Here is a 26,861-nt window from a genome sequence, read left to right as displayed (position 1 = left end):
AGTAAATGACACCAACAAGGCCTCATTTCCCATGGATGTTTTTTCTTATGCTGGAAACCCTTTAATTTTAATTTGGCACGGGGAAAGTTTGCTGGTAGTTGCAGTAAGCCCGCAACACACAGTCATCCTTCCTGAACACACTTCCAGAGAATGGATGAAAACTCAGTCCAGCTATGGACTCACTTGCCATGCAGCACACATGCAGTCATCACCACTGACTCTCATCCTTCCCCAGCCAGTTTATAATTTTTCTTTCAGCTAGAAGCAGATAGATATTTTGGTATATAAAGGGCAGTGTTAGAGCAAGTGGCTTCAGATGCCGTAGTACAGATTAGAGCAAACTTTGCAAGGAATCAGGCAGTAAGATATGAGGAGGTCTGATCTCATAAGGTTCTGGATCCTTGATAGCTTTTGATGCCTCAAGTTCACCTGGTGTGAAAAGTTAAAGCACATGGTTTGTGACAATATTTGTGACATTGAAAAGAAAAAGTAAATTAAAGGGTGGAGGGGAAGCACGTAGCTGGCAAAAAAAATCATTGACATTATCTGTCAAAACTAATATGAATCCAACTTGACTCCTTCTGTGATTACTCCTAGGCTATCATTAAAGGCCAGCCACTAAATCACAGCATTCGTCTCTGTTCTGCTCTGCAAGGACAGAGGCTGTAATATTTTCCTCTCAGCCACGCTGCTTGCTGCTACGCCGATGACTCCCACCACGGGCCGGGAGGGCACGTCGGTGCAGGCAGTCACTGCGGCTTTGTTGGAGGGAGGTTTCCAAAAGCTGATGTCCTAATCCACTCTAAACCTTCAGCGGTATTTTGGAATAGGCATTCTCGGTTGCTGCTCTCAGCTAGAGGCGGTGGATGGACTGGACTGCTCCGGGGGGACCTTTGAGTCATATTTCCTCTGCTCTTTCCTCGCGTTGCTGCTGGAGCAGAGGGCTCGGGGCAGCAGCAGGGCTCCGCACACGGGGCCAGCACTGACCCGGCTGTGTCTCACCTCCACGGGAGGCAGAGAGCCAGGGTACGTCCAGCGTCAAGCCCAGAGGTCCGAGGAGTTCTCAGCTGCAGTTTCTTACGCTGGTTTCTTACTATCTGGAGCCCAAGGTGCAGCCTAGCCCTTAGAGCAGTTAATATCACCTAGAAATGGCTTTAATTGCATACACTCCCATAGTCGTGCACAAATGCTGCAGTTGGCCGAGGAAGCTTTGTTATGCTTTTTAGCTTGGTTTCTGAAGAAAACCAGGCTGGTATGGTGAACACTGGCTGGGGAGCACCCCATACCCCACCCCTGGCCTGAAAATCCATTTCATCCAAAATCCCTGAGCAGAGCTGAGCTCTCACAGGTAATACAGCTAATAGACTGCATTGCTCAAAAAGAATAAATCTTTTTACTATTTATATTGCCCTATATCTGAGCAACAGATAGAGAATGTTTTTATTTTCTGTGCCTGCCTTTCTTGCTCTGGTCTGCCTCCATGCTCTCCTGCTTGATTTCAGCTACAATTCAGTCCTACCGCCAGCTGAATAAAGAGGTGCCTTTGTGTTGCAGCCACCTCTAGTGCCGGGATTTGGCTGATTCGTGTGCAGTGCAGCTCCTGCCTGCCTCTCCCACCTCCCCTTCCCCCAGGCTTTTAGGTGAAGTGGTTCCCCAAAACCTCAGCAATTTTGCTGTGCCAGCAGTCTTGCCCCTTGGTTTAGTAGGAGCTCAAATCCTGTGCTGTGGGCTTCCCATCCCTAAATAAAAATAATTCAAGCCCCTCTACAACGTGAGTTCACTGAGATGATAGCTGCTCAGAGGAGCAGATGGTCCAACTAAGGCACAGGGGGTGATCAGGGATAGGGAAGACGAGGACAGCGTTGGGTGGGAGCTCATCCTTCCTGCAATGCTCCCTTAGCAGCAGCCCAGTTGAGCGTGGCCACCTGAGCAAGCCAGTGATGATGTATTTAGAAAAGAATCTGGTATGAAGCTGAAAAACAGCTTCTCAAATTGAGTAAATTACATTTGTATTAAAAAAAAAAAGAAGAACTTGTAAATCGCATATTTACACAATGGAGCACGCGAACAAGCGAGTTCTCATACGAAACCCAGATGTTCATTAGAAACATGATTTTTTTCTTCCTTGCTGCTACCATGAAAAGCAAAACTGGGAAAAAAGTCGGCTACATTGACAGAGCATAAAGGAGTGAGTTGAGTCTACAAAATCCAGGAAATTTACTGTTAAGACTAAAAATCTGGGGTACTGTTGTAGTCTTTTAATTTGGACCCAAGATACAAATTAAAGCCAGAGTATCAGGTCAGGTGCTCAAGTTCTCAGCCCTTAGCTGTGGAATTTCCAGGTTAAGTTACTTAAATTTTCCTGTTGCTGAATAAAGCTAAAATCCTGTGTGCCATATATTTGCTCATCATAAAATGTTCTCTCCTAGCCAGTAACAGCTTCTTTGTTGGCGAAGCCTGTCTGGTTTATGAGCTTCTCAGCCTTTGTACAGTGTACTGGGAGTTAAGAACTTCCACATGGCGCTTGCTCTGAGGCTTTTGTGAATAAGCAAAGCGCTTGCTCTATGTCCAACAAATGCATCAAATATGGTTTGAATTCTCTGTTTTTAAATGCAAAGGATAATATTGATTTTGTTAAGGTAAATGTCTTTAATTGTACGCTATATAAACTCGACTCTTACTGAGACATAATGGGCTCTGGGCATTCTTCCAGCACAGCGCCATGAAAATGTATCTTTTAGTGTCTCCAGTAGAGAAATGCAGAATTCAGATCTAGATGAACAAAAATTAAATGGAGTACATCCCCGTTTTAGTCTCTAAAAAGCAGATACTGATGATGAAGGACATTGACACAAAGGGAAATTAATGCTATATTACGGTCAAAACTCTGGAGTACCTGTTGATGTGGATTATTTAGTGCTCTTTTATTGGGATGGTGCTGGTGGGAATAGAAAATCAAATGAGGGGAAATAGACAATAAGAGAAAATGAAGTTTGTAAAATTGTCACTGTATGAATCAATCCATCCCATCTACAGAAAGTGAATGGGATCTTGGTGCAAATGGGCATCTCATTAACAAAGAAGTACTCCATACTCTGAAATCCTTATGCACGTTCCATTTGTGAGTATTTAGGAGGGTGATGAGGAACAAGAAGACTATCGAGTGGATGACTCACGTGGTATTAGCTTATCATCAAAGGCGATAAAGGTATTTAAGAATAGACCAAACACTTGTGCAGCAGATATCATTTCATTTATTGCTAAACTACCATAGTACAGGCAATATATAAAAATATTTTACAGATAGCAAAAAAATCATTACATTGGAGGTTAACAATGTTGTTGTAGGAATGTGAATGATATAAACCCCTTTTCAATTCTTAAAGTTAGGCTTTTGAACAAACAGTTTGATTAAAAGGACATCTGTTAGGATGATTGGAGTGACAACCGCTCACTCGTGTATCTATAACATATGGTTTTACCTGAACATACAGGGTAGGGCTTCAGCAAGGAGGCTTGGACTTCAGTGCGGGGGGAATCACTTCATAACTACACACACACACTCACACACACAAATATGTAAGTCTCAATTAGGTCAGCATTATTAAGACTGAACTGTACCTTGATTTGCTGTTCCCAGGTCTCACCATACTACTTGTGTAGTAAGGTACCAGTCAGCATCAGTAAAATGATGGCAGTTTAATCCTGGAATGACTTATTATTCCAACAACACATCCGTGGATTTCTGGGCTATTGCAATCATCATTCATTTTTGTGACTCAGTCATTCTAGAACTTTCTACCCAATTTTGTTATTTTATGAGAGTTATTGAAAAGAAACTCAAAATACTAACTTTTCCCCACATAACCACTCATTTGCAGCCTATATGATCTTTTACAGTACCAGCACCTTCATTTGAAATTTAGAGCAATGTGGGTCAGGTACCAATTTATTTTTTTTGTACCCCCAGAACAATGAAAATGGCTAAACAAATCTTAAACAGACCATAGTAGATTAGATACTGACTGACAGTTAAACAAATTGCTATCAGCTGTCACCCATTGCAGTAATAAAGTATCAGACATTAAAAAAGACAGATGTCAATCTTATGTCAAACATTCAAAAAGGTGGATTATTCATTCTGAACTGAGATGAATAAAGAATTATAACTTTCCACATGTGATGGCAGATAGATAGATGCCTTGGGTAAGAAATCGCTGCAGTGTAAACAATGAGGACAACAGTTGATTTCTGAAGAATTTGCAATTCACCCAGTCTAAACCCAACATTGGTGTCTCTTCCTATTGCACAGGAATACATAATATAAATAACACTCAGAATTGCAGATGATTTTAAGTGGTGCAAAATTTATGAAGATCTGAATCAATTTAAGATTTGAAATTAAGACAGTCATTTTCTTGAATCCCATCTGGCAGATAATTGTTCCCTATTAAGTAGCAATTTGGAAAGAAATGCAGGGGAAAAAGTCAGATTGAAATATTTAGAAACGTATTTCTGAAGTGTTTAAAGCGAAGTCTTTGGAAAATTTATCAAATACATCTTTTTTAGGACAATAACAATTCAACAACAATTGCATAGAAAATTAATACACTCATAAAATGAAAATTGATCCTTTATAAATACTATCCTTAATCCAAAAGTTGTTGCATATTTGGTCAGACAAAAAGCATAGACACTTTTTTGTAAAGATATGGATTACAAAATATACTTTAAAAAACATGCTAGCTAATTTGAGAACTGTTTTAGATATGTTATTAAGCAGCAGCATTTTATACAATAGAGAATAACATAGTGCTGTTTTGGAAATATTCTACATTCAGAAAATGCTGTATTCCTACAAGAAGAATGGAAGTGATACATATTTACATGGATACAAATAAAGCAAGTGCAAAACCCATGGCTCTTCTACATTCTTTCTACCAATAAAAACACATACATTAGACACTTTCATTCCATCACTGTTGTTCAGATCTCACATTTTGCTCATTCTCATGGAGAAAAACAAAAACGGGACTTCATGTTTCATTGCAAGTATCTTCACGAGCAATTACTCTCCTGGCAAACTGTACTTCCAACACTCATAACTGACGAAAAAAATCTTCCTGATATCTGTCCACTCCCATTCCACTCTCAGACTGTTTACATATCATGAATGATGATTTTATTCTATGTATTCATATATTTGATGCAGAAGTTTATAGAAGCTCATCCTGTATTTGCAGCCAAAGCTTGGATGCAAATACAGCACGTAAAAAAAAATGCACGCACACACAAAAAAAGAAAGATGAACTTTTGAGTTCCAAGGAGCCCCATGTACTTCGCATGGTATAACTTTGATGGAAAATGCATTAGAGTTGTTCACCCTGTAGACAATATATTTGGAGGCCTTTGGTACAATGGCAGGAAGGCACTGTGGTGAAACATTCAGATAACTGAGGAAAGACAGAATTTCCTCATGTGCAAGTATGGCTATCTTCCAGATAAAGTGAGAACAAATTACTCACTAAATGGTATTAACTCTTCCAAGGTTAAGCTAATGCTTCTACAGAAAGAGAGCAAGTTGTATTAAGCAACAAAATAATAATACTGGAAAAACACTGCTCAGCAAGAACAGGAAATAATTTAGTACTGTATATTTTGAAGTTCTTCAGTCTAGCTATATAATTTTAACATATCAGTTTTCTTCTTAAAAAAGAGACAACAAGGCGTAACGCTATGTCTGAGGATGCTCCTTTTCTCCGGAAATAAATATAAAGTTGGTTTAAAGCTGTATTATTTAACTAACAGTTGCATGTAAAAGCAGAAAGAGTAGCACAGCCTGACCTCATGTTGCTGTAAATAAAACCACTAAAATGTAGTCTATATTATATACATGAACCCTCGATCCAGTAGCTGGCTTCATGTGCCAGCATAGGCCTGGCTGACTGGAGCCAATTATAGGATCGTGACCCAAGTTTGCAATGAGGTGTGTGTATGTTCATATATAATTATATGTATATAATATATCCATATAGAGATATATATGGTTATATTATACAAATATACATGTATATGCACCCACACAAACACACATACAAATGAATATCTATGCATTAAAAATGAGGAAGAAATACAGCTAATGCAAGCACGAGTAAAGCACTTGTAGCACATTTTTAAAGAAAAAAAAAAAAATCCTCTTCCCCTCTCTATAGCAAAGTGCCCGAAGGAACACACAGAACAGTGGAAATCTTGTCTTTTGGTTAAAGAGCGCATGTTTCATGGGTGCATCCTGCAAAGTAGCTTCGATGGAGCATTGCAGGGGCTCAGGGGTTTGCCTGCCTGCGTCCCCCTGAACGCTGAAAAGCCTTTGAGTCCACATTTTTGTTGTCTGCTATACACATTTATGCCTTATAGTAAAAAGGGGAGAAAGATGTTTAAATGATCATTGGGGGATAGTGGCACAAAATAAAAAGAAAAATCAGTCTGCATCATGAACACGCACACTGCAATCGCACATTGCAGGAGGAAGGCTGCTAGTGGATTTGGTGTGTGGTTATCTGACTTCAGCCATTCATCTGTATACAGAGGAGTATTGACAAGCAGTTGCTACGGACAATCACCAAATAAGCAGCAATATTTTTAGACCTCATCAGTGCGTCTACAGATTTTGAAAAGACGTTCATGTTCTTCTTTGATATTCTATTTAAAAACCAGCAAGAGAAAAGTTTTTGTCATTTGGGGATTTTTGGTTTTCTGTGAATGAGTTTTTGGGTTGTTTTTTTTAAATTTCTCCTAGACTTTACAGATTGGATCAGGGAAAACTAGACAGACATTTTTGATGCTTGAAAATGGCAATTCCGTGAAATCAGGAGACACATTTGGTCTGTTCTTGTACCCAGCTGCAGCAAAGAACTTCTGACAGGCAACTTTTGGCCTGAGGAATTTTTCAAAATTGTCCAAAACATCATACTGCATTAAAAATCCATAATATATGTCAGATTCTGGCAAACTGGCAGTTTTAAACCAATCCAAAATAGCTTACATGAGGCATGTGAGCCACTTAAAGTACTACACAAGTGCTGTTTAACAATCAATAATTCGCCTGTGCAGAAATAATTTCAGCTACTCTGAGCCTCAGTTTTGTTTCTGTAAAAGTCAGCAATAAAAAAGGCCATTTTCACCTCTGCAGGTAACAGGCTGAGGCTTGGCTATCTCAACACTTGTACTGATGCAACATGTGGAGCTCACAACATGAGAGGCACAATGACACATCCAGTGACTTTTTGGTGTTGCTGAAATGGGATACAGGGGACTCATTTTGTGGCAAAAGATTTGAGTCTCACAAAGTGGACTAACGCCTGCTGCCACACTAGTGCTGCCAGTGGGTGTGAGCAGTACTTCGAGGGGAAAAAGAAGCAAATTCCTCAAGCTGTGTTATTAATGCCAGTTTGGGATATGCAGTCAAGAAGGGCTCTGCTCTGGTTCTGGATCTAGGCTTGGCTGAATCCAGAGCTTAGAGCTGCTCTTGTGAAATTCAGATTTCAGATTAAGAGCCAAGATTACAGCTGAGACCTAGGTCAGGTGTTCTGGAAAGTCTAATGCTTCTGTCACCCCCATGCTAAAACTGAAGAACTTGCAGGGTTTAAGCACCAGCTTTTAGTGGCAGAAAATATATTCTCAATACTCCTGAAAAGATTTCTGTTGAACCGAGCACATACTCTGCAGGGTTTGTGCAAGATCTTTCTTGCAATATTGGGAACCAGTTAGGCAACTGCTGGTCTGCTCTATTCAAATAACCTAATTCCTGCTGTGAGCATGTGGACACATTGGTGTTCAGCAAAGTTTACTGTGAAACAGCTGAAAACAGGATAGTTTCACTGTGTTTTATAGAACAGAGCTCAGGCTCTGCGCACTTAAAAATATCAGCATTCCTCATTTACAAAACCATGAAAGATTACTACATATTTTCTACAATATTATGGCTATCTTTTACTGTACATTGATTATCCACTCATGATGCCCTTTTATCACACTGTGGTAGCAATGACACACCAAAATGTTATAAACTTGCTAGCTGTACAACTGCAGATAGCAGCGGTTATCTTTTACCATGATAAGCATGTGTCAGTACAGTATATTCTAACACATGAAGCAAAACATTCAAACATACTAACTCACATGGAAATTTAACCTTTCCAGAAATTGCTGGTAGCTTTGCAAAGCTAAAAAGACAAGGTGAGTATAAGTGAGTGTATAGTTTTTCTGGAACATATGGCTTTTGTAAGATGCAATTATTTTCCTCTGCAGCTTGTGTGGCTAAATGTTACAGCTGCTAAATGAGACAAGTTATGAGCCAATAGCAGGTTCTACACAAAAAGAAACAGCAACAATTTGTTAGAGAGAAAATATCTAAGATGTGTTCATACACTGCCTAAATATTAATTAGGATCAATCATAAAATCTTTGGATTTACTGTGATTCCTATATATTAATCTCTGCTTTATCTGGGTTTATTTTACCTTGGGACAGGTGTTACAACTGCTGAATTGTTCTCTTCACTGGTTCTCTGTGAGCATCCCTCTCCTTCAAATTCCTATCCAGTCTGACAAGAAAAATGAAGAAAACTCCTGGATTCAGCTGACATCTACTGTTTGAAATACTGATCACAGTGCTCAAAGGAAAAAAAAAATGGCTTTTGATCCCAGGTCGGATAAAGGCCGAGCAAGCTTGGGTTGCCTCAGTTTCCTACAACAATAAAACTTTTCAAAAGGGCTTTGAGACCTGGAGGGCAAGTCATTATTAGTGAACTGCAAAATGTCATTATTCTTTTATGGAATATATTACTCTTTCTTCCCCCGTTTCCCACCCCACCCAAATAAGCACTAATATATAACCTCCCTTGCTTTTTGCAGTGTTCAGGAGTGACATATCACTTATCCCTTATTACTAAGATAGATCGATACGTAGATAGATATTTTGCAGCAGGCTTGAAGAGTTTCCTCAGACAGATGTTCTGTTATACAAGAACAATACGATCTTTGGACGAAAGGAAGGGTGTCCTTCTCAATGTTTACAGAGAGAGGTGGCGAGTTGCTTAGTCAAGGCTGTCAGCTTGATGCCAATACATTGTTCCTTGCATTGAAATGGTGCCTTGAGATGAACAGTTAAGGAAGCAGGAGGTTGCAGGGGCACTGGAAGGATCTAAGAGGTCAGTTACGGAAGGATTCGGTAAAAGTTGTCTCACAAATCTCTTCTTCTATGTCTGATTTCTGGCAGGGAGTCCAGAAAATTCCTTCCTGATAATTTCGTTAACTGTGAAATAAAAGAGGAAGAAATGTTAGAGCACTTTCAAAATTACGAGAAGCAAAAGCAATCCTTGGGCAGTTTGCTGTTAAGCTGAAAACATCCCCTATGTATTCATAACATAATTTTATTAAAACTTAAAACTTTTAGTGCTATTTACCCAGACTACATATTCTTGGAAGGCAAGGGGGAAGGAGAGGAGAGAGGGGGTTTACACTGTGTTCAGCATGGTTCAAGTACCATAAAAACACAACTCAGAAGCTGTACCATGTGTCTAGTACATGTGACATCCCTTACATATGCAACACTTTCCCTCTTTCAGAGACACTTCCTTTACCCAAGGTAAAAAAGAAAAATCTGTAAGTATCTAAGCATTTTAACATTTTCATTAGGCTGAAATAAGAATACTTTGAGAAGAAAAAGGCCAGGTTTGGAGAAAATATAGTGGACAGTGCTGAAAACACAGAGATTCAGGTGAAAAAGTGTTGGCTTTTTTGTGTTTGTTTTGTTTGATTTTGTTTTTTAAATCTCACTGTACTCTATTTGCTCTACATTTTTATTATAGTTTGTTTGTAGATTGTAGCATAAGCAAACTTTCATGCACCACTATGATACTCTAACAGGGTGGGGCAGGCTTGTTAATAAAGCTCAAGAGAAGACAGACACTGAGGAACTTTGTTCTCTGCTTAAAAAATCAGAACAATATTACGTTATATATAACAGCCATTTTCTCCTGTCTACCCTTCACACTTAATTGCTTAAAGCACCCTTTGGTACCTCCTGGAACAACAATTCTCTCTCTAGGCTGCATTTTCATTAGTAGAGACCTAAAACATAAGCATTTTGGTGCAAAACTCCAGAACTGCCTATTTTGGGGCTCCATTTCACATGCAGCTCCTTTGCACTGTATTTACCAAGGGGGTCCACATTTTGGAAACTTTTTATCTACTTTGACAAATTTGCCTTAAAACCAGAACACCAAATTTTCTGAGGTTTCAGACCCCAGATCAAAGTGATTTCTCACTGTTGATATTTAAGGGCTAAGACAAGGACTAACTCAAACCAAAGACGACCCTCACCCAAGACTGATTAATCCTCAGGTATGCAGCTGTAAGACTCCTCCATATTTAGGCCTATTTCTAACAAATGTTTATAAAAAAAAATTAATTAACATAGTATTTCACCACTTCCCACAATTAAAAAAAATGGTGCCCAATCTCTTATTGTGTCTGGGAAGGGGAACACATGTATTAGTTTTTAATAGTTATGACTAGTAGTTTGAAATCTCCCTGCACTCTACATGCAATGGAATTTATCTGTGAGAAAATAAAATCTATGTTTTCCACAAAGCTCTGCCTTATTACTGGATGTCTGCTGTGGTGGGCTATACACCTCAAGGACTAAGCATCTGCACAGAGCATGGCACAAGTGCTTGACGGGAGGAGCAGGGAGCTGGCCCTCTGCATATCCAGGTACAGTAAATTCTCCTGAAGGGACCTCATGGCCTGTGCCACACAAGGCAGTTTTCATCCCTCTGTGCTCAAAAATCCCACCGTTAACAGCCCAGAGTTTAACTCTTTCTAATTCCAGCCAGGAAATGCCTGATTTCAACCAGATTGGTGTCTCTTGGAGATGACATGAACAAAAAAGCATCACTGAGAGCAGAATTCTTGTGCTCTGCTGCTGCCCAACTTTGCACCTGCCACCATCCCCTGCTGGCTTCTACCAGCCTTTTGGGTGAATTCTTGCAAACAAAGCACATATGTGGGGTGTTTGGTGTGTTGCTGCTCTGCAGTGCAAGCAAGCCACCAGTGGGAGGTGAGGTCGGTCCACTTTCAGGCAAAAAACCTCCTTCAGCTCAGTTAGAAGAGCTTCCTGTTTGCTCTACCCAGGAAATGAGAGGAGCAGGTCTTCAATGGAAATTTTTCACAGCCTCAGCTAAAAATAGCAGTGAGGTAAAAGAAGTGGGCACCCACTCTTACAGGGTCATTTCCTTTCTAAAAACAAGTGGGCTGAGACTGTGGGCCGATTTATTTATCGACACGTTTGTTTGAGCAGCCAGCATACCAAAAATATCATGTATGAGTTTCCTTTTGTTTAATACAGCCACCACTTGTGGAAATATCGGAGCTAACAGTCATTTTTGTCTAGGAAGGGTTAAATATTAAGTGAAAAATGAGCAGATAATTAAATGGAGTTTACTAAACCCACAGTCTTTTGAGGGGTCCGGCTGTGGTTCCGTTTCCCAGCCTGAGCTTTAGGCAAAGTGAAATCCATTGTGCAGCACCAGCAGACCACGAGCCCAGAGCCTGGCCAGTGTGGGGACCTCTGCTCGCCAGCTCTGGGCAAGTTGGATGGTGTGGTAAAGGGCTTCCTCGGCCTGCAAACTTCACTTTCCCTCCTGTGTGCTGCATGGTAGGTCAGCAGTGGGTTTTGTGGGCTGAGGTTATGGGGGACTACAGTCTGAAAAGAGCTATAAAGCTGCAGGGGAACTGTATGAAACAACCCCACAGACGGGCTGCAGGATCATCCTCGGGCACAGTTGTGTTCTCTTTGTGCAAACTCTTACAGGTGGCAAATTGGATTTCTGTTGTAAGCATCTGAATGACAAGAGAGCTTTCTGTTACCAGTTGGCCTGAACATCCTGTAGTCACCCTGAATTTCACCTCAATCCAAGTGGTGAGGGGAGTTAGGTGCAGTTTAAACCGGGCAACACTAGTCTGGGAGCTCTGAGGGAACGATGTGTAAAATCAAAAAGCACAAAAAGTCCTAATCTACAACCAGAGCTCCTAAATCTAATGAATATATAAATGTAACAGGAATGGATTCTGAGGCAAGTATCTCTCTCCCAGCTTGGAGTCACCTCCAGACCGAGTCTAGTGAAATCACACATCTTTGGTGATCTGCTCCAGATTTGGGAGCACATGGATCCAGATCCAGGTGTAACCTCAGTGACTTGGGTTTCAATACTAGGTTGAACAAAATCAGCAAACTGAATCTAAACTTCAGAGGAGGCTGAGATCGTGTGCTGAACTTGCTATTCTGAACTCCCATCTATTTTTTTTTTTTTTTGGTAGCATGGTTAAAATGTATCTCAAGTATCGGTTCTCATTATTTGCTCATTTCTAGCAGAGAGGAAATGGAGATGATGTGCTTAATAAATGAAATATTGTTATTTAAGGTGCCTGGCATGTGGCATCTCCAGAGGACACTGCTATTGATCCATTTAATGAGAGAGAACTGATTAAACAGGGCCATGAGGACATGTGCAAAGATAATGAAAGATTAAATCATAAAAAAGAATATTGAAACTACAGCTGACATCAGCCATCCAAATCAAGGAAATGCCTAGTTACACTTGAATTACTTCAGCATATCCTCTGTTAGATAGTGCTGATGTACAAGTATTACCAACAGCCCCTGTGCTTGGAGATCCCCAAGTTAGCTGAATGCAAGAGGCTGGCTGAAATCATGGGAGAAGGTCTGCGTTCTTCTAATCACTCAGCTTTGATGGGTTACAGTCAGTCTCTCAGGCTCCAGCCCTCAAAGACATTTAAGACTCTAATTCATATCCTCTCAGATAGAAATCTGGAGTGTATTCACTTGCGGGATGATAGTGGGTTGTATTAAATACCGTGCTTCAACTAGTAGTCCAGAGACAGAAAACAGTCTCCAATTTTAGCTGGCAATGAGTCAGGCTCCTTGTAATTGATTATACACACGCACACACACTCATATGCATGCGTGCGCACACATTCACACACGCATCGGAATAACAACGTTACCAGCGTTATTCCATGCATATGTCTGGAATAACACCGATGAGGTCCATGTTGTCACAGCACTATACCCGTGGCAGTGACTGGGGTCTTGTGCCCTTTGGGGATCCTGCAAGAGTGAGGGTCTCATCAGAGGAGGCAAAGCTCAGCTCCAGTGGGCTCCTCCCTGCCCTGGGCAGGTATCCTGCAATATTCCATGTTTGCTCCGCTGATGCAGCCATGTGGCATTTTTACATGCAAAGCAAACACAAGACACGCAGGGAGGAACTAATGGCATAACAGGGACTGGGGAGAAAGTTGAACCTTGAATTTTTAGCATGCCCTCAAAACATGACCAGGCAAATCATGGTCCTAATGTGGTTCTAGCTGCTGCTTGGGAATGACAAGATGCTTTGGCCCAGCATGCACAACCCCGTTTCTCCTTCCCTGCCCACCAGGCCCCAGTTACTTCAGGACAGCTCTGTGGTACACAAGTGGGGAAGAAAAAGAATGAAAAAAAAAATTAAATAAGATTTTAAACCCTCTAAGCCAAATAAAAAGGGGCATGACTTTTTAATTGAAAAAAAATAAATAAATAAAGGTTAAGAAAAACACACAGCTGGAGAAAAGGCAGAAAAATACCAATTACCTTTCTTTCTGATTGCTTGGATCAAAGATCACAGTCATTCTTTTTCATATAATGTTTTGTATCCAGCTAAGGTGTGTATCTATCAGCTCTGAAAAAGATTTGCAAAACCATTTTTGAGAAAAAAAGGTAACCTTTGACCTATGTTGCAAGGCCAAATGTTACAGTTTTCAGCTACTCTTTCATTTTGTGGTTTAATTTATTAAAAGGACATTTCAGCATATACAATACATAAGGCAGAACTTAACCGCTGACCTTTCTGTTTGCTCAGATCCAGCACTAGATTTTATTTTTTTCCCCTCTTTTCTCAACTGATATTATCTAAAAATAAGTATGCAAAAAATTACACTCCTAAATTGATCACAAAACATGCAAAATGCTGATAATTCGATCTGAGAGTTCAGAGGCACAGGAGGTCCATGCGTCTTGTAAGTCAGGTCAAAGACTAGTCACTGCCTTTTGCAAAATTCAGTTATATTATCATCTTAGTGGCCCAAATAAAACATGACACATTTATGTCAAATCAAAAGTCAGTCCCTTTTAAATAAGAGATCTAACCACAGTGGCTGTGTAAAGTAGACTTTGCCTTAATTGTAATGAACAGGAAAGATATGTGCAAAGAAATTATGAAAGTTACAGTCTTTGCTTCAAACACAAACAAGGTGAAATTTTTTTCTCATAAAATGGCAATATTTAAACTTCTGGGTTTTCTTCTGTCTGATCTTTTTACATTTCTTTTTAATTCATCATGAAAGCATTTGGCACTTCTGCAAAACCACATCAAAATTTAAAAAAAAAAATAATTGCAATATTAAGGAGGAAAAAGTGTTCCTTAAAAACTAAGTTAGTTTTAAGTGAAAGATTCAGAAATGACTTTGCTGCTGGATTTCAGGTGACTATATATAGAAAAGAAATATTTTACTTGGCTCCCTAAGATTGTGCAGCCACGTATCATACACTGGAACCTACCACCCAGTACACAGCCCATTTTATATTCTGCATCCTGGAAAATCAGCTTTTGCACATGCAAGCAGAGCAAGTAATTGACTGGTAAATACAAACTTAGGTGTATCGGGCACAAGGAGCCCAAACCCAACAAACCATGTTGGGAAAAAGTACCATGTGGTTGGGGGGGGGTTGTTTTATAAATCAACAATAATGAAAGGCTTTTTTCTGAAAGTGGGGACGTATAACTACTAAGAGGTTCTTAGCTGTAAAGCTTTACTTTAAACACGTGTCAAAAAAAGGTTTTACTCCTAATTGAAATAATACCAATAAATGCACCCTGCAACTTTTCTTCCTTGTCCTGTTTGTAATCTATGTAGTCTGTGCAAACTCTCCAATGCCATCCAGTCCAACAGCAACCAGGTCATCTTCATTAATTAAGCAAACTCTTGGAAGAAGTTACTGATCTCAGACTAAGTGGTAATTCAAGTCCCATGATGCATTTTTACTAATAGTTTCAATAGGCTCAAAACTCATCGGCGTCTTTCCATGAATTTAACATCATAATATAGATATCTGATGGAAAACAGAATCTAAATAAAATGCATATTTCTGGCTAAAGCCTGTCCCAAATGAAATCAATATCTAAACTCCTCATGATTCACAGGAACTGGATTTCACTCATGACATTTAAATATCCTTCCCTTATATTTCAATATAGTTCCATAGTGAGGTGCAAAAATAAAACTATCGGTATCTATGGTACTATCCTACCCAAAATCTTTAACAGGAAGCTGGGTGTGCCTGTAAGAAAAAAGCAGAAAATGCAGATAGCATTTCTGCTAAAAAAAAAAAAAAAATCAGTGTTCTAAATGCAGTATACATCAAAACTATGAAGAAAGAAATACTCAAAACACAAATCTGTGACACTACCCCAGAAATGTTAAGGATTTTCTAAGTACATTCATTATTGCCAGTGAGCTTCCAGAAAAGATCAACAGCCTGGCACTACAAAACAACTGCATTAAAACTGTCAGGAAAAAGCATGACCTAGCGGTTAAAGCAGAAGACTGGATAGTGGGACTCCAGAGCTTGGACCTCTATTATATCATCATCATTTTGCCATATGGCCCTGGCCAAGTCCAAAGTATCCCTGAAGGACCAGATTTAGTACAGGTTTGCTTTGGTCTGAAAAATGCAGAAAGAAGTGAAGGTCACACTCAGGGAACTTAAATAATACATGCCTAGCTAACAGAAAAAAGCCTGAAATTATGATGACCTTCATAGAATGAGCCTGTAGATGTAGTAGAGAGCAATCATTTTCAAAAGTCCCTACGGGGATGTTTTAAAGCCCTTAGGTAGTTTAGATCTCAAACTACCAAAGGCATGGGGTGCTGATCTCACTTAGGCACTCTAAAAATCCTAGTAGGCAACAAATTAAGTTACCAACCTAAAACCTTTAAACCTATGTCAGTCAACATTGGAGTGTTCAATACCTCTAAAAATTAGGTCCTAAGTATTTCTATTAGGAAATTGAGCCAACATAGGTAACAGAGCACTCTGAAACAGTGACTTGTTCTGAGTTGGCTGTCTAAAGTCAGGAGACTAAGGAGCATCCCTCAGCCCTGGGGATACCTTGTCCTGGGAGACACTGGGGTACTACTTGTGAGAAGCTGCACAGATGCTCTCTCTACTGACTGTGCACAAAATCTGGGACTGGTATCCCCAGACAGTTGGTAGCCTGAATAATTTCTTTTAGACAAACAACCCTTTGCTTTTGTTTATTCATGCATTACCCTCACACAGAAGTTGTTACTCTACAGTAACAAGTACTCCAGCCAAGCTCTCCTCAGTGATACAAAGCAAAGTGACCAGTTACAAGGGAAGTCTGCAGTAGTGGAGATAATATGAAATCTGTGCTGCTCTCCCTGTACTACCTGCCCTGCACAGAGCTGTTGGTTGCCTGTCCTATTTTGCCATGCTTCACTTCGGCTTGTTACAGAAATGGTTACAATCTTGTAAATCAGTAATAAGTTGCCCCTGAACCTGTAAGTGATTAGTAAAAATTCATTACACTTCCATGGCCAGAGGACTTTCACACAGTTAATCAGTTAAGAAAAGAACTGGGTGTTAACTGGTTGTTTAATTCCCTGGAAGACCAGTTTATTGAGACCCTGTAGCAAGAAGACTGAAATCTGAAGTGCAAACAATATATGGGAGAATTACATTGCTTACAAATGACATACTCCCCTGGAGAAACAAGTGCCAAATGTTGGCCTAAGTGAGCTGAATGGGGGAATTCTAAGGCTGAGCAGGTGGGTGCCATTTGTGGAGCTTTCAGTTATTTAATTTGTTTGATCCCTGTTTGAATCTACTGTAAATCAATGAGTTTTCTAGGCACCTTCTCCATGAACCAGGAAATGGGAGTTACATGGTATTTGCAGGACACACATGCACACACACATGAGCTTTCTCATCCTGGGTTGCTGACTGGAACGGCAAGAGAAGGAGCAATTTTTGCTCCAGAGTGTGATTTCCTGTTTGCTTGATGGATTTCAGTATTTACCCATCAATTTTTTATCAGAAGATTCTAAGACAGGTGCAAATCCTGCTTATACATCAACTGGAGGAAGAATCCACATCAGTTGGCAATCTGGAAAGTGCACCTCCAGGCACCAGGTCACACCTCTTCCCTCCTGCCCCCTTAGGCTTCAGCATATCACTGGGGAAGCCCCTGGAGCTCGTCTGCAGGCTCAGTCCCCCTGGTGTAAAAAACCCTTAATTTAGAGGAGTTATATCTTAGCCACTGCATGAATACAATGGGAAGAGGCACCCCATCAAACCGGGGTGTTTCTTTAAATCTCATTCTCTGAACCCTTTTTCTGCCCGGTTCACAGCAGTGCACATACTGAAACCAGCCAGGCGCTGCCAATCCCATTCATGGGTTACCTGACAAAGGACTGGCTCTGAATATTAATGCTCACAGTGCCAGGAACTATATGAATATGAAGCAAAAACTCTTTTATTATTAAATTTACTAAGACAATGACAAATATCCTGTTTGTTTATCAGATAAACCCTTTAAGTCTGTTTAGTCACTGCACATAAGGCATAAAAGGACTGCAACAAGATGTGACAACTTTGTGCAGTTCTTCTATGAGTGTCAGCAGCCACTTTGGGAAGCGTACCTTGAAAGTGGAAAACTAGATCAGCCTGGGTGTGATGAGGAACTCCAGGCCACTGTGGATTTGGTTTGTAGTAGCTTTCCATAACAAAGTCTTTTTTTAACCGACTTTCTTTCTGCTCACATATATTTAGATATGACTTTCATTCTGCAGTACTCTGATGCCAGATAGTTTTGGCTGAAATTGTAAGGGAAGGGCCACGTGTTTTGAGTCATGCAGTTGGCTCTCTCTAGTTGATAGTTAGCAAGTTACTGAGAAAAGATGAAGTTTGTATTTAGTTTTAGTTAACATGCAATGAGACCAAGTAAAATATTCCAAGTAGAATACGCACATAATAAATAAATACACAAAAACTTATACCAGAAGGGGATGGAGTTAATTCTCTTAAACCACATTAGTTAGCTAAACCAATACAGAAATATTAGGCTGATGGACTGAAGCTTAAGAAACACAAGGGAAGAGTCTTCATTTTGCCACTCCTAACTCTTGATCTAACTCTGTGGCAGCTGCTGCTGCTGCTGCAAAGCACGAGGGTGAACTGTGCTTGCATCTATTTTTGTGTGCATGGTTTGGACCTTATGAATTTGCTACATAACTGCTGAGATAAGCAGTGCCATGTGTTATTAAGACATATTTCTTTTACATTAAAAACAGCAAAACCAAAGGAGGTTGGTGATGACTTTTTCCTACAGTAGCTTGCACCTCATGGTTTAAAAGCTAATGAAACTGGTAATAGATACCACAATGCCTCTAAAATAGTAACTGCCGGCAGGAAAAGCACACAAGCGATAGCACTATTTATTCACATGTCACTTTGCAGTTTCATCATTCTCCTAGACTTAACCTATTTACTAAGAGGCAATATGAGTCATTGAGCGAAGTGTTTCAAAAACAGAAAGAGAAAAGAGAATAGATGGGAGAAAGCTATTTTTTACAGGAAATAATTGGGGGGTAGGAACCAAAGAACAGTTACAGCATGTTCAGGATTCAGAAAGTAACAAGAATAGGCAATGCTGCTGCCTTTTTTATTTCTGTCACAAAGGAACTACCAGAACAAATATTTAATTGAGAGGAAACAAACCATTTAACAAATATTTAATTATGGGGAAAGAAACTATATTACCCTTCCCTTTAGGCAGTTTTGCAGGGGATGAACAGTCAATAATGTAATCTATTTTCCTCCCTTGAGCACTAGCGCTTATGTCTGTTAATCCACAAAACTATTTACTGGCTCTAATTCTCTGGCATCTTATCTTCTGCTGTGTCTTAACTTTGCAAGCGGCCCCGCTGAAGGGCTTGTGGATTCTTGCAGAACCTGGGCCTCTCCAGCAAACCAGGTTTCCCTCCAAACATGTCTGAACTGAATTTTGAGCCTGGTTCTCAGGAGAAACAGCCAGCAGAAAATCACTGTCCCAAGGTAACAGGGAAGATGCACAAGTGGCCTATGAACAATTTTGCCAGACAAACCAAGCTCTCCTCTGGAACAGGCATGCAAATAACCTTCTGCTTGCAATTACTCTGCTTTCACAAACAACTTCGGAACAACGAGCGCGAAGAAGGCATATGTTTCTTATGTGCTTTATTTTAAAGAGGACTATGGGCAGTGGGCACACTGTTTGTAGAGCAGGGAAACACATGAAATCACTTTTGTGCACAGATTATTTTTCTATCATGACTCCACATCCTTCAGCAAATGAATGTTTGAGGCCAGATTCTTCCCCCCTTTGCATTAGGCACTGAATGGCGAGCACTGCGTTAGGAGCCCTGGTATCAGACACTGCCTCTGCAGGCAACGGAAAGTGATAGGTGCTGCTAGAGAGGTCTGTGGGTATTGGCAACGGGAGTCCAGGACAGCTGAGTGTCTAACTTTGGGGCTACAGTTACGAGTCCCAAGTTAGCTGGAAAGAATCCAGACCATTAAATATTTAAGTGGCTATTGACAGAGTGTTACAATTCACGTATAACAATGTCGAAGAGGTGCCACATACAAGATACTGCGTGTCTGCCCACATCCATCTGTTTGCTTTTATTTTGCACTTTGACTGTAAGTCCTTTGAGGCAGGAATGGCTTTTTTTCCTTTGGAGTCAACACAGCATCTGCCACAATGGAGTTCTCATCTGTGCGGGCGTTTCTAATGTAAAATAATGTAATAATAAAAATGCTACATAATACTATGGAGTATATGTATAAATCAGAGACCATTATGAACCGAGAGAACAAGCTAATTATAAGAGAAAACTATACAGAAAAAGGAGTGCAAAAGACTATGGGGAGCAGATACTGTAACTGACTTTGCATCTCACCTCAAGAAGGCCAGGAACGTCTGACAGTAAATAGCTTTAAAGAATAAGAAAAAGGTATACGCATCATCCAAAAACTTCAAACTTTCAATTTGAGTCAATGGCACAAATGAGAAAACTTTTGATCTCAGAAAGAGAGAAGAGAAGAGAAGAGAAGAGAAGAGAAGAGAAGAGAAGAGAAGAGAAGAGAAGAGAAGAGAAGAGAAGAGAAGAGAAGAGAAGAGAAGAGAAGAGAAGAGAAGAGAAGAGAAGAGAAGAGAAGAGAAGAGAAGAGAAGAGAAGAGAAGAGAAGAGAAGAGAAGAGAAGAGAAGAGAAGAGAAGAGAGAAGAGAGAAGAGAAATTACCAGAAATAGAGCTCGTCAATGTCCAATAGCTGTTGAGGTGACTATCTTTAGCTGAAGTGCAGCCGGCACTATTGAGGTTGGGCAATTCCCAACCTCACCACAATAGCAATAACCTACATTTGTTCAGAAATTAGCCCTCAATTATTTGCAGACCTCCCATCCCAATTCCAGATCAAGATGTAGGAACAACCACCCAAAGAGACTGCCCCAGGGAATCCTTCCCAGGATTTAATGATGAGCCATCCCAAATTTTCCAACTGTGAGGTCTGAGAGCTGTGTGTATCCCCATGCAACCCAGGCAGGAGGTGAAACACTATGCTCATTGCTCTGTCTCAGGGGCATGCTGCAGGATGCTGCAAGTACCTAGCAAGACCATCCTAATCACTCCCAAGTTCTCATGAGCTGTATAACAACGTTCTCCTTTATACATGAGTTTGCACAGCCAGCTCACGAGCTCTACATTTGTTGCTCATATTGAACCTATTAGTTTGCATTTAACCATCCATTGCTACAGTTCCTGGGTGATTTCCAACCAAACAACAAAGGCTTTGGAACCACATTATAATAAAACACACTCTTGCCTAAAATAAAGATAAAACTTGCTTACGTTTGATATGATCTCATCTGACTACAGAACACATTCAGAAGCAATTGGCAGGCCGTCCCCTCAGCTAGGAACATGGATTGAATGGGAATACTGTTTGTCCTGTAGTTGGGGAACTAGCCACAGACAGCTGGAAGGCACAGTAGTAGCAAAGTTGAAGGCCAAGATCACCATAAGTCTTTCTGAGTGGTCTTGAAAGGAGAGTGACTGCCAACACGAATGAAATGCCCCTGCTAACACCCAGCATAATGAAACCATACGAAGCCACCAGGTATCTTCCGCAAAGCCAGATTTTTAAAGGTATTTTGGTAGCTAACTCTCAACTAAATCACTGTGGATTAGACACCTGGCCATGTTTGAAAAAATCAAATACATGAAGAGACAAGCACGCATCACCTCTCAGAATTTGGCCTAGACTGTACCAAATATTTCCTTGACAGACGAGACAGAGTGAGTGTTGGGGAACACCAATAGAGGATGTCCTGTGATAGGAACGGGGGGCTGTCCTTTGGGATGCCAAGCAGACATGAGAAGTTTTTTATACTAGTAAGCGCTGACTCATGGGTGGGGAGGTAATGCTGACTGCACACTCCCTTCAGCATCGTCGTGACAAAGGCTCATGGCGTGGCTATGCAGCACCATGATGTGACTTCACCATCATCACCATCATGGAGCGACACTGCACAGCGCTGCCATAATCTCTTCTCTAGGACATGGAAACAGTTCTGATGGCTGACTACCACCAGCTGCTGTGGTTTGCCACAGGCTCAACATGGAAAGGAAGGACAGCGGGGCAACCCTGGTGGGAGGAAATCCAGCTGAAGCAACAGGACAGCTGTCCATCCTAACCTGCGCTCTGTAACTCGTGAGGCTCGGTGACTTGGCTGTGGGCTGTAGCACATCCTGCAGATCCTGTCCCAGCCAGTTCTGGGCTCCTGCGGTGTTCCTCAGCACTGCAGGACTGCCAGGCAGTGAGCGTGGGTGCAACACTTCAAACCACACTGGAATTACCCGGTGGCCATGGCATCACTGAGCCTGGCAGCAGCAAAACAGGCCGGTGCTGGGTCAAGGGGAGGGCCTATTCTAGGTACTACAAAAATGCCACATCAAGAGACCTAAAACTGAAATTAATTTACTGGTAGGAAAAGATAAACTATCCAAGAGATTGGGTCTTCCCCCTTTTCAGCCACGAGGTTAAAATGGGCTCAAGTTTAAGTGGATGGTTAAACCATGGTGACTTCAGAGCAGGCTCATGCTACAGTGGGTGCTGGGAGAGGGCAGAAGGAGCACTGCAGAACTGAAAACTCCCCCACTTTGTGCTGACAGCAACCAGTGACCTTGGGAGAGCCCCGTCAAGCAGAGATTGGTTACATCTCATGCCCAAGCCAGCAGCCAACATTCCTGCAGGGCCCATCAATACAGAGGGTGGGGTGGGAGCACGCTCTGTCCCGGCTGTGCCACAGGTCACACAACAGGGCTTTCCTCTCAGGGGGTCCCCTTGACATGACTGTAATCAACACTGAAAATAACAGCACAGTTTATATTTGGACTGGAAATCACCACTGTTAATAGTGACAGCCAGCAAAGTCTCCAGAGAGGATTTGGTCACTGCTGACCCAGGCTGAGATCTGAAAGACGATCAGGATAGAGAGGGCTGCAGCTTTTCAGCCGCAAAGACAGAGGCAATTTTTATGGTTCAAGATGGTCACATCTCCAGTGGGCACTCTCTTCCTTCTCATCACCTATGCTAGGTGCCCTACAAACATCCCCCACTTGTATTTCTTCTTCACCTGCTTGTGCAAGGCTCTCAGCCTGGCCCTGCCACTGTGTGGGGGTAGCATCGGAAGCAGCTCAGAGAGCAACACAAGAGAGGCTGGTTTGGTTTGGGCTGCTTTTTTTTTTCCTTGATTCAGAAATGTCATCTGCATCCAGCTGTTAGTATTTTGGAAATCTGCTGGTTTTTGTTTTCCTCATGTGGTTCAGGGCGGCTGATGCTCCAGCTGCAAAACCCTCAGCAGTCAGTGATCCTGCTTAAAGCAACTATACATGAAAGTCCATGTCCTGGCCAGCACCTCCTCTCCTGGGAGCACCTTGGGGCTCCTCTTGAGCAGCCGCCTCATCACTCTAATGGGAACTGTGCTTGACTCCATCACAACCACACCAGATGAGAGTGTGGTGCTCAGAAATTTCACAAATAGGTATCTACATCAACTGATGTGGCAGAGAAAATATTTTAGTTGCAGTTAACAGCATCCTGACCCTGACTTCTGAATGCATGGCAATGCTTACACTGTGAACTGCAGCATAATAAATACACTATAAATCGATAAACTTCCAAAACACTATGGCATTGCTATCCACTTCCAGGTTTTCTGCTTTTTTGTGGAGTTCGTTTTTTAAAATCCAATGTTGTCATGAGTACAATCTGTTATCTATAAAAAGACCGTGATTCAGCAACAGGGCAAGGTTATACATGAATGAGTTTACACCTTTTCCTTCCAGTATACTTCTCCCATGCCCATTTCAGTTGCCTGCTCTCTCAAGGCCACAATAATCCCCTCTTCTTTCCCCCTATCCCAAAGCAGACACCCCTGCTAGAGGTGGAAAACGCTCAGATCCAGAGTGCTTTGAAAGGGCAGGAGACTGCAGCGTGTTATGAGTAGATGGGGGCTTGCTGAGACTTTTAATGGGGTGTGGGTTATACATATGAAAACATGGTGATTAAGTTAATAGACAGGGCTTTATTACTTAAATAATCCTTCCTTTTGACAGCTGAATCTCAAGTACCCCATTTTTATCCACACAACTCTAATTCCATGCTCAGTTACTCACTGACACGGACAAATCATCCATTACTGAATAGTCAGCTAAATACAAACCACCACTAAATGAAGCCTGATCACGTAATTGGCCTTTACATGTCTTTCCCCTCCCAAGCCATGATGGTAACAATGTTGGGTGACTAATAACCCCTGATGATTATATTTACCAAGCTATAAAAGAAAGTATAAGTGATATGAAAGAGTATTTGCTGCAGCAGAGGCATTCAAGTGGCGTGCTGGGGGGTGCTTCCCTGGCAGGGGTAGAATGGTCCCCGGAGGCAGTGATGCAGTGCAGGGCCGTGCTCCTGTGACCCACCTCTGTGTGCTCAAAGCCCTGGGGGGAAAGGGGTAGACAAAATCCTCTTTAGAGAATCCCTAACTCCTGCAGATAAGCACATTGTAGCTGAAGTTAAACAAAGAAGAAAAGAAAATATATATGTGGGCTGCTTGTAAGGTCACTAAACCAGTAGAGAAGGGATTACTTTAATTTCCCTTTTACCTGGAAAAAAAAATAAACTGAAGAAACAAAATAACCCCACCACCTCTTTCAAGGGTTGGAAAAAAATTGTCTGAGAAGGGAGATAGTTGAAAACACCTCATTGAACGTATGCTGTTTTCCATCCCCCATAAGCAGGCCGCAGTGTGTCTTTTACCATGGCTGGCCTGGATGCAGGCGTTTCACAGCGCGGGAGAGGCGGGGCGAGGAGCAAGAAGACGTGAAGTTTGCTGCGCTGTCCAGAAGATGAAAACACTAGTGCTGTTTATAGAGGGAAACCCAATTCGTCAGCCCAAATGAATTCCTGTGCTAATCCATGCAGGCTTCATGTTTTCCACCAGCCCCAGCCACTGTAAAGACTATCTTTAGGAGGCACAGTGTGTTTGGAAAGGAGCAGCTGGAAAGAGAGGACATTTATGCCAGCTTGGAAGGCTTTCTGGTATGGAAAAAGAGGAATGCTCTCTTGGGTCTCCCCACAAAATTAAAGCATCTTCATCCAGAGCAAAACGATGCCAAGCACAACAAACAAAAGCGGCTTTCCCCAACTCTCCTGGGCAGCCTCACTCCAGGGTTCACAATGGTTTCCATAGAACTTGTTTTGCTATCATAACAAATTCGATCTATCCGGGCGTGATGGAGCGCACTGTTTTCTAAAGACAAGAAAATTAATTTCCTCACTTATTTGTCTGCCAAAGCATTTTTGTCTAGGTGCCACAGACAGGGACTCCCCAGATAACTAGTGCATCTGCCTGTCGGCTGAACGCAGCGTACATCTTGAAAAGAAAAATCCTCGAGAGGTTTTGGGTTGTGTGGCACAATGAGTTACCTTTGCTGCAGAGGCTGGGGGAGAGGCTGCCCTTGGCTAATCACTCTCGTTCCTTGCTCTCTGCTCCTCCCAGCTGAGCTAGCCTCAGCGCAGTGTGCCTGTGTGCGGCAACACGAGCTTCCTGTCATAAACCAGCCATCAACTGTGTGCATCTCTCATTGCATACACGGGAGGAAATGAATGTCTTGTTATATTGACCACAGTCTGTTGAAATGCTAGTAAATATTACAGTCTAACCGTGATTAAGGGCTAGATTATTTGCACGGCTGGGGTGCGCTCCCTGAGAGCGAGAGCTGCACTGGAATGTCACACACGGGAGAGGTTTCTTCCAGCCTTTCCACAGAGACACTCATGCTCAGCAGTGACTTTGAAAAGCAGAGATTTTTTTCTGCATGACAAAAAAAGTTGAAGGAGCATTTAATGCTACATCTAAACCATGACCATTATCACAACAGCCTGAATTTTTGGAAAGTCTTTATCTTAATCTAAAACTTGCACTAGTTTTGAAGATGGGAAGAGCTATGAAATGTAATCAAGTATAAAACAAAGGTCCACAGATACTAAATTCCTAAAACAGACATAATAGTTCTGTGTACTTTTTAATAATAGCCTATAAAATTTATACTGAAGAAAAATTTGTATTAAAATCAATGGCATTTTTTAAAAAAGGAAACATATGAAAACCTAGTAGAACTTATTTGAAGACATGAAGCTGCAGGATGACCTCAGGAGAAGAGCTCTCATGTAACCCAGATGAAAATCTCACCCTAGGGTTTGCCTGCCGGAAACCAGTATGTTGGGATACTTTCCAGGGAAAACGGCAGCACCCCACTCAAAGGAAATGAACATGAATGAAGAAGAAACCAAACAAGAAAAAATTAAATGTAATTTTAAGAAAAAAAGACCCATAAAACACAATATAATTTAAAAATACAGCTGCTAGAAGTCCTCTTCCAGTTGGCCTCAGTTCTGCTTTAAACCAAGCCAGTTTGCTCACTGGACCTGTCCAGTGCCTACAGTGGCCCATGTTTGCAGACTATTTCCAGCTTTTGCAAACATCAATTTGTAGAAAATTATAATTACTTCATATTCAGTGACTTGAAGTGGGGGACTTCCCAAGTCCTAAGGACAGCTTCCTAGGTTGGTGACTATTTACCTATAGAAGTGCTGGGCCTTATTTTTAAGTAGCTTTGGCAGATCCGTGAAACATGCAATTAAAGCATGTGTATGGCAGTGCCCTGTGTGCCCCCAGCAGTGTCCCTTCCCCTGGAAAACAGCGGCCGAAGGCACTGCCTGTGGGCAAGCTGGATGCACCACAACCACACAAAGCATCAGAGGGCAGGTGCCTTTCAAAGTCAGGACCTTCACAGACACTTTCAGAGAACAGCCCTGCTGCCTCCTGGTAGGAATTGGAAACCCAAAAATGGCTGATGAAGATCCAGCACGAGCACTGGGAGGTATTTGACCATAAAGGGAATGCAATGTCTGGTACATCATCCAGCTTCCTCTGGTCTTGTGGCTACGGAGTCTCCTGGAACCAAGCTCTTACAAAATAAATGATGCTATGTTGCTCATAATGACAGATATTTAACCCAGGGAGGTTTAACTGTCACAATACTTTCACCATTGA

General features: G+C 41.5%; 1 protein-coding gene across 3 annotated transcripts in view; it reads right to left on the bottom strand.

Moving 5' to 3' along the window:
• Nucleotides 1–3,231: 3,231 nt before the first annotated feature.
• The window catches only part of NFATC2 (nuclear factor of activated T cells 2), a 94,296-nt gene continuing 70,666 nt past the window's right edge, over nucleotides 3,232–26,861 (bottom strand). For 2 of the 3 annotated variants that reach the window (XM_074888229.1, XM_074888232.1), the window contains exon 10: nucleotides 3,232–9,312. In XM_074888229.1, coding sequence (XP_074744330.1) covers nucleotides 9,257–9,312 — 56 coding nt within the window. In that variant the 3' untranslated portion in view covers nucleotides 3,232–9,256. Of the gene's footprint in view, nucleotides 9,313–13,710; nucleotides 13,799–26,861 lie in introns of all 3 variants that reach the window. The other variant, XM_074888231.1, reaches the window with a different exon arrangement.

The sequence above is a fragment of the Strix uralensis genome, chromosome 18, assembly GCF_047716275.1.
Source record: "Strix uralensis isolate ZFMK-TIS-50842 chromosome 18, bStrUra1, whole genome shotgun sequence".
NCBI classification, from domain to species: domain Eukaryota; kingdom Metazoa; phylum Chordata; class Aves; order Strigiformes; family Strigidae; genus Strix; species Strix uralensis.
This window is presented reverse-complemented; position numbering and strand designations above follow the sequence as displayed.